The sequence below is a fragment of the Talpa europaea genome (genome assembly GCF_964194135.1).
Source record: "Talpa europaea genome assembly, chromosome: 7".
Classification (NCBI taxonomy): domain Eukaryota; kingdom Metazoa; phylum Chordata; class Mammalia; order Eulipotyphla; family Talpidae; genus Talpa; species Talpa europaea.
In genome coordinates, this window is record NC_140074.1 from 87,959,316 (window position 1) to 87,967,993 (window position 8,678).

The following is an 8,678-nucleotide window of genomic DNA, read 5'->3' on the forward strand; positions in this document are numbered from 1 at the left end:
CTAAAGCTCCACAAGAGCAGTGATGTTGTTGATATGTGGATGGGTGCTGTCCGTGATGATCCCCACCCTCTGAATTTCCTCCATTTTGGAGGAATTGTGGAGCCCCTAGCTTCCAACAAAGGTGCAGGGGCTGCACACTCTCTGACTTGCAGATCCCGCCCTTGCCCAAACTAGCCAGGTTCAGCTCAGTTCCAAATCGCGGGCTGGGGGCCTGATGGAGCTTCCGTTCTACCCCACGCATGCTATCCTACTGAATTTTGTTTGTTCGTAGGCCCACCCTCTCTGTTCTAGAGGGAAGTGGTGCAGTCCCTAGTTTCCAACTCTGGTGCAGGGGCTTCACACTCTTGGAGCAAGTGGATCCTGCCTCTGCCCAGCCCATTTGGACTCAGCTCATCCCAAATCATGGGCCTGGGGCCTGCTGGAGCCCCACTCTGCAGCGCCAGCTATCCTGCTGAACTCTGTTTGTTCATGGGGACCCCTGTCTCAGTTCCAGAGGGCAGTTGAGAGGTGCTTGATTTCCAACTGTGGCACAGGGGCTGTGCACTCTCAGTGCCAGTGGAGCCTGCCCCTGCCCAGCTTCCAACTGTGGCACAAGGATTGCACATTATTGTGCCCATTAAAGCATATGAGGAAAAATGCAATTTAGATTGGGAATGACCTGGGTTCATACATGTTCTACTGTTTCAAGAGTGATTAAATTTGCACACATTACTAATTTTTTCAGAGGCCTTTTGTGACTTGCTTTAAAGAGTGTTGCTTCAGATATCAGTGGCTGATATTTCTGGCTGGATGGATGTGACTCTGATCAAATCTTAGACACAGGCAATTAATAACTTTACTAGTGGAAACTCCAAATCCCAATATTGCCAGAAGACATCTTTCCCCCTTACCAGAGTCTGCTCCTCAGAGAATGTGTAAGTCCTGGGACAATTACTGAGCTTCAGTCTCCCTCAGGACCCCAGAGAACACTCATGCTGTGGCTACCTGGGAAATGAATAATCAGCACAAATTCCTTTATAGCACAGGACTGAGAATATTAGGGTCATTATTGATGTTAATGAAGAGAAACACCCTGTCTGTGCTCTGTTGCAGTTGGGGTACCAAAAGCTTGCTGGGGCAGAGGTAGGCAGCCTGTACACGAGCCTCTTACTCTGTTCACAGCTTACAAAGGGGCTCAAGTACTTAGGCAGATTATTATGTCACCTTCCTAGTGATGTAGAGGGTTGAAGAAGAGGCCATGGTCATTGGTGACGGTGACTAAGACGGACACAGGCAAGGAGGTAAGCTTCACGGTTGGGCGGGACACAAACCAGTACAGACCCAGGTGCTACACGGAATAGTGCGCTAGGTGCAGCAAGGATATGAAGGTGAATAGACATGCTTTCATTCTTGGAAGTATTAGAATCAGCTAGAAAACACATAAGTACTTGACAAAGTAAAAGCAAATGTTGACACCTGCACTGTTTGGAAGGAAGGGGGGTGGGAGTCTGAGCGCCGTCCCCAGGATCCAGGCTCTCCTCTTTCTGGTACAAGTGCTGCTCACCCTCCTCCCCCAACCCCCACCCCAGGCTCCTGTCTGCCACTTGCAGGGACTTGTTGCTGACAGCATGAAGAACAAGCCCCTTCTGTCTCTTGTCCCTGCTCCATTCTGCACAGACGATCCTGAGTTCTGAGTCTCCTGGAGTCCTCCCACTACATGAATCTGTCCCTCTCTGACTACTGACCACTAATTCCAAACATGATGTTAAATAGGGGCAAGAAAGGTTAACATGGGAATAATCATAGGTGCAGAAAGATGGAGAAGTATTTCTAGGGATGCTTATTTTAAGATCGCAGGAATGAGAAAGACTTAATGAAAGACACAGGTGGGAGGCGGAGGTGCAGGGTGCTCCAGGCTATAGGAAAGGCAATTGCAAATGTCCAGAGATGAGGACAAGTGTGTAGGGTTAAGGGGAGACTGTACTCAAGAGGCTGATGGCATCACAGTGATGCTAACAGAGCAGGCAGGCAGAGTGTCAGATTCATGATGCTGGTGAGTGGACAAGGCACAGGGAGACAGCAGTGTGAGCAGGAAGTGATGGAGGGAACTCAGGAGACACAGGATGGCATCTGTAAGGTCCACAGTTGGAGAGAACAGAATTAGAATGGACAACCAGTTGTTGAGTAGGAAGGTATCTGACAGCAAACGTCAGCCCTGCTTGGCCTTTCTCTCTTACCAAGCACAGGACACTGGTGCCTGGCATTAGGAGTCAAAAGAGTAAACAATCCAGATCCTGCTGATAACTGTGTGTGGCCTTGGGGCAAAATTCACTCAGCCTTATTGAGCCTCAGCATCCACAGTTAGCACCAGATGGTAACAGTGTCTCCAAGGAGCTTTCTAGGTCAGGGGGCCTAGAAGGATCCACTAAAAGAAGTTTCCTTCTTTTTACACTGTCCTCACTCTGTCCTTTTTTCCTCTGTGTGGAAGCTCTAACAGAAAGTACTTTTTAAGTACTCATTAGGCTGACGATCGTGCCCTGAACTGGACTCTCAGGTCTGGCAGAGTCAAGCATCCAACCAGGTGTGCTGGGTTCTTCCCCAACCTGACGACCTGACACAACACTCAGAAGTCTGCATCCTGGTGCCTCTGTCCAGTCACTGGGGTCTAGGCTCTTTCTGTTTCAAAGCATTGTCTCCCCTCCTCCCCTCTCTCTGTCCTCTCTGCCCCTCCATGGTTACTGCCTGTCACTCCTCAGAGGTCACTCCACTCCCCGCGCCCCTCCTGCGTAATGGAAAGAGCATTGAAAGTAGAGGTGCAGTGCAGGCTGTCCACTCTGTCTTCCTTTCAGTCGGGAAGCATCTCCCCAGCTTCCCTGAGATGGGGTCCTTCTTCTCTTAGGGATGATGGTGATAGGGACTCCCCTGAAGAGAACCTAACACCCCATTTGGGCTGGGCTTCCATTTTACCTTGTGATGTTGCAAGTCATTACACCTTTTAACACTTTTCAAATAGCTTTCACTTAATATTATACTGTACACATTTTCCTGTATTATTAAGCCAACTTCAAACATCATTTTAATGAGGAATGGTTTCCTTCCCCTTCTACGCATCACACATCCCCTTACCCTCCACTCCTCTCCTCTCCTCTCCGGACACTGGCCACTCTCATGTCCTGAGGACTCCTTTCCTCCTTTTGCCTCCATTCAGATGCAGCTTCCTCCAGCAAGCCCTTCCTCACCAACACAGCTGAACTAAATATCCTTCTCCTGTGGCTTCAGTGTGGCCCTCTCTTCCAGGAGGCTACATGTATAAACTGAGTTTCTAGTCTGCCTCCACCACTGCATGAGGCAAAGGTATAGTGGTGATCAAGTCACACAAGGAACTTGCTGTCATGGAGGAAAAAAGGACCAAGCAAAAGGAAGTACATACAATTTAATCTTACCAAGTGGAGACTGGCATGGCATTAATAACCATAGCAACATGCTGGATAGTAATTGGCATGTCAGCGTGCTGAGGCTTAAAAGTTGAGACTCAGTAATTGAGTGGCAGTGCATTGATATTTCAAGTGGGATTGGAATTTTCATGACATTAAACTTCTCAGTTAAGAACATGGTGTGTTATGTCTTTCCATTTTTCATGTTTTTAATGATTTTCTTTTATAAATATTATGGTTTTCTTCTTATGTTTTATGTGTTGCTCTGATTCCTGACTATTTCACAGGTTTTGTTGCTGTTGCTGCAGTGAATTTGATTCTCATTTTATTTATACTAAGGTAGAGAAAATCTATTATACATATTTATTCATTTGTGTATTTAACCTTTCCAGTCTTCTATATATAAATAATAACTATTTCCTCAGATGATTACACTGTTTCTGACACCAGTGATCACTTGGTAACCTTGTGGAATGAATGAATGTCATTCTGATAGTCCTGGAAATTGCATCTTCTCTTTCCTTCTGGCAGATTTCTTCAGAGGGAGAAAAGCTTGAACCTACTCAGAAATGAGAAAGAATTACCTGGACATGATCAAAGAAAAGATCATAGGTTTTAAATTTTAAGAGAGTTAAGCTTGTTTCTTGGTTCTACCATTTAAAATTTTGTGAACGAGGCAAGTTGAATTTACATTATTTGTTTGAATATCAAAGACTTTGTCTATAAGCGGAGCTAAGAGTTTTTACTTTGCACTGTAAAGTGAAGCTTAAATAAGGTAATACAACTAAACTTAGAAGCTTGGAAGTTGTTTGGGAGTGTAAGACTTGTTATATGTTAATTATTATTTATAATTGTTCAGTAATAATTATTCAAAAATTAGAGCTTCCAGATGTGACAATCTTTTTTATGCTATTATATCAATAATTTATTCATCTCTAGAAAATGAATAGTTTATTAATTTTTTCACATTAGTGGTTGATTAAAGAAAATGCCCCAAGCATCTCTTTCTCAAAGTCAAATTATTAGCAACATCACTTGGAACTGGTAGGAAATGCAGATTCCCAGGTGCCTCTGCAATAGCACTGAATGCAAATCTGCTCTCACTGTGTGACCACAACGATTATATGCACATTAATGTTTAGGAGGACTCCTGTAGAGTGTCTAACAGTTATGTGAGTTGCCTATTTTGTATGATTTTCCCAGGGAGACGGTTTGCTTTTTCAATAGCTAGGCTAGGGTCTTCCTGTATGTCATGGGTGCTCACTTAAATATTAGAAATTAAATTCTTCTATTTCAATTTAGTTCTCTTCTCTTGAGAATCTGCTCATATTGAAAATTCTTTGCCAATTCCTATACCCATTTTTTCTCTGCAACTCTTTTATTATTAAGTTTCCTTTTGATTTTTATGTCTATCTTTATTTTCCTTATAATACTTCTATTTTGTTCATACAAATACTTGCAAGAGTTTACTTTGAAAAAATGACTTTTGCTTCATTTACTTACAAAGTCTTTTAAGTTTCCATTTCACATCTTCCAGTTATCTAGACATCTATTCTCTGAGTTTCTTGTGTCTCAATTGTAATAGTTGTTCAAAAATTTTTAATTGTTTTGTTACATTCTTTTTTTTTTAAATGATTTTTTTTTAAAGATTTATTTATTTATTTATAACATACAAGCACTGGGTACAGTCAGAAGTGCGGGAGGGTGAGAGAATTCACCAGAGCCAGAGCGGGGAGCAGAGCAGGCAGAAGGACTGAAGTACACTGCTGAGGGGAGCAGCGGGCGGCAGGAGAGGTCTGCACGCCATGTGGGACCCTCCTCCAGTGGCTGGGGAGCAGCCGGGGATCGAACCGGCGATGCAGAGACCGCAGGCAGCTTCGCAACCCAGCGCTCAACCTATGCACCACTGGGGAGGCCCTGTTTTGTTACATTCTTAAAGCATATTGTACCGGAATTTTTCTCTAATAGATGCTTTTCTAGTGAGTCTCTTCTGTTGAAAAGCCTGAATTTTCAGGCTTGCTTTCTTTCTGATAGTTCCTTAAATCTTTCTGTATGCAAGCTACTGTGGCAGGCACAATGAGTGTAACAAAACATATAAGATAATTTGTAGGTAATACAGGGATGCAAAAATGTTTAATTCAAGTGCTGACAGAGGAAAATCACCAAAATTCTGTAGGCATAATATTGTGGGTGTTTGGGACAAGGCAGTTTTTCTATGGAAAGACCAGTGAAATTTTATGTAGTAGATGATATGTGTAGAATTTTACCTTTCAGAGACAGTTAGAAAACTCACCCATTTGTGGTTGCCTCATTCATTATGGAGAACATTTGCTCCAAACACCTGATATTTCTTTCCAAACAACCCATCCTGTCCTCTGCACTGGTTTCTTCAGTCCTACACAATGTGACTTATCTGACCACTTTATTTTGGGCTTCAGTTTTCCTTCTCATCACAGTAGGAAGCACTTTTTTTTAAAGATTTATTTATTTTTATATAAGAACTGGGGTACAGTCCAGATGCGCGGGAGGGTGAGAGGATTCACCAGAGACAGAACAGGGAACAGAACAGGCAGACTGACAAAATACACTGCTGAGGGGAGCAGCGGGCGACAGGAGAGGTCTGCCGCGCCATGTGGGACCCTCTCCTGCCAGCTGGGATAGAACCCACACTGCAGAGGCTGCGGACAGCTTCACAGTGTGGCACTCAACTGCCTGTGCTACCAGGGAGGCCCCAAGAAGCACACTTTTGCTTTAATTGTCCAGGTTTTATGTTTTGTAAGGCTAGGCTTTTCTCCCTGTGAGAGAGGTCCATGTTGTTCAACAAAGCCTATGAAGGAGGAAATAGATTTAATTCAAAAACTATTAAAAAAGACAACAACAACAACTCAGTAACACAGCTAAGGAACATTTTCTAACCTATTATTTTTTCAGTAACAAAGGTGATTTCTTTTTTCCCATCTGAATGACCAACCCTAACTTATTTCCACATATGAGGAAGGAACAGGGTTTTATGTTGCTACTCAAGAACTAACATCACATTAGGAATCAACATTAGTGGCTCTTTATTGAACACAGAAAAATGCTCCAGACACTCCTCAAAATCCCCAAATTTGGCCCTCAGTTCCCTACATCTTTATCTCAGCCCACAATCCCTCTTCCACCTCCTGTTCAGAGCTCCTACTCCCTATCTCTACCTTGTCCAGGGCTCTGACTCCCTGGCTTTTTTTTTTTTAAGATTTATTTATTTATGCATACAAGAACTGGGGTATAGGCATCAGGGTGGGGGGTGAAAGGATTCACCAGAGAGAGTGGGGAGCAGAACAGGCAGATCTGTTGAAATATACTGCATAAAGGAGCACTGGGAGAGACAGGAGAGGACTGCTGTGCCATGTGTTAGCATCCTGGTCAGCTGGATATCTAACTCATACTGCAGTGGCAGGCAATCGCTTAGTAGTGCTGTCTTTAAACCCTGCACCACCAGGGAGGGCCCTGCCTGGCTTTGCTCAAGAGTGTGCCTCAATATACTGCCCGCCTCCATCTGCCAAGATCCTGAAGGACATTTAGGAATCAGGAAATCTTCGTTTTCTTCCACAGTCTGGTTTGTATCAGAAGACTGTGTGTGTGTGTGTGTGTGTGTGTAATCTATCAATTCTTGAGATTCTGTTATATTGGATCCTGGCAGATTGGATAACACGAAACTCAATCTTTAGAATATTGGCTCTTGGTAATAATAGATTAAAACAGGTAAACACTGGCCTGTGAGAATGATTTGAAGGCATTTGCATGGGTTGAGAACACTGAATCAAAATGCAATAGTATATTAGTGTATTCAGTTATGTCTGTCCCATTGGATTTAAATTTGTCTGAGGGTAAGCTTACTATTATCTTATTTACCTAGCTCTGTACCAAGTTTTAAGTTCATTCTTAATTATCTATGGAATGAATGAAAGATTCACACTTTCCTGAAGAAAAGAAAACTATAGGCACAGAAATTTGGGACAAAAAATAGGGTAAGGAAATGAAACAAGAACTCTAGTTAAATTCTCTTTGTTTACAATGCCATTAGTATGTTTCAATATAAATATTCAGAGCATGTAGGGTGTGATCAGTTCATCTACACTGTGGTCATTCTTTCTTCTCTAGAGTTCAGAGAATGGCATATTCATCAATCATTTAGAGTGAAATTTAATTAGAGAATTTTAGTGGATTGCAATCAAGGACCCATGTTCTGACTTCTGGGCTTATGGAAGAAAGGAACCAGACCAGCAGCTTTGAGTTCCTCCTCTGGGGACTCTCAGAGAGGCCAGAACAACAGCACATGCTCTTCCTAGTGTTCCTGTGGATGTACCTGGTCACCGTGACTGGCAACCTGCTCATCATCCTGGCCATAGCCACCGACGCACAGCTCCACACTCCCATGTACTTCTTCCTTGCCAGCCTGTCCTGTGCAGACATCCTTTTCGTGTCCACTACTGTGCCCAAGGCCCTCGTGAACATCCAGACCCAGAGCAGGTCCATATCCTATGCAGGATGCCTGACCCAGCTCTACTTCTTCTTGACTTTTGGGGACATGGACATCTTTCTCTTGGCCACAATGGCCTATGACCGCTACGTGGCCATCTGCCACCCCCTGCACTACAGGATGATCATGAGTCCCCGCCGCTGCACCACCCTGGTCACTGTCTGCTGGACCCTTACAAATCTTGTTGCCATGACCCACACCTTCCTGATGTTCCGACTTTCCTTCTGCTCCAAGAAAATCATTCCTGACTTTTTCTGTGATTTGGAGCCCCTGATGAAGGTGTCTTGCTCTGACCCTAAGGTCAATGAGCTTGTACTCTTCTTCTTAGGGGGAGCAGTCATTTTAGTCCCCTTTATACTTGTCCTGATATCGTATACCCATATTTTTTTAGCCATTCTCAAGGTCCCCTCTGCCCAGGGGAGGCGCAAGGCCTTCTCTACCTGTGGGTCCCATCTTGCTGTTGTTGCCCTGTTCTTTGGAACAGTGATCAGGGCTTACCTGTGTCCCTCATCCTCTTCCTCCAACTCAATAAAAGAGGATACAGCAGCTGCTGTGATGTACACAGTGGTGACTCCCCTGCTAAACCCCTTTATTTACAGCCTGAGGAACAAGGACATGAAGGGAGCTCTGGGCAGACTTGTCAGGGGAAAAGTCTCCTTCTTGAAAGGCTAGTAACTCCTGAAGATAAACTACAGTTGTCCTCTTTGTCCTCAATGAGGAATTCAGAGAAATTTCTGCCTCTA

At 43.9% G+C, this 8,678-nt stretch overlaps 1 protein-coding gene across 1 annotated transcript; it reads left to right on the forward strand.

The window, feature by feature from the left end:
* The first annotated feature begins 7,650 nt into the window (after positions 1 to 7,650).
* Positions 7,651 to 8,678, forward strand: LOC311174643 (olfactory receptor 1P1-like). Its single transcript, XM_084239229.1, has one exon. The coding sequence runs from the start codon at positions 7,657 to 7,659 to the stop codon at positions 8,605 to 8,607; it is 951 nt and encodes a 316-aa protein (XP_084095355.1). The 5' UTR covers positions 7,651 to 7,656; the 3' UTR covers positions 8,608 to 8,678.

What these genes read in the sequence shown, in the direction of transcription:
- LOC311174643 (XM_084239229.1), top strand. Translation starts at nt 7,657, where the DNA reads ATGGAAGAAAGGAACCAGACCAGCAGCTTTGAGTTCCTCCTCTGGGGA.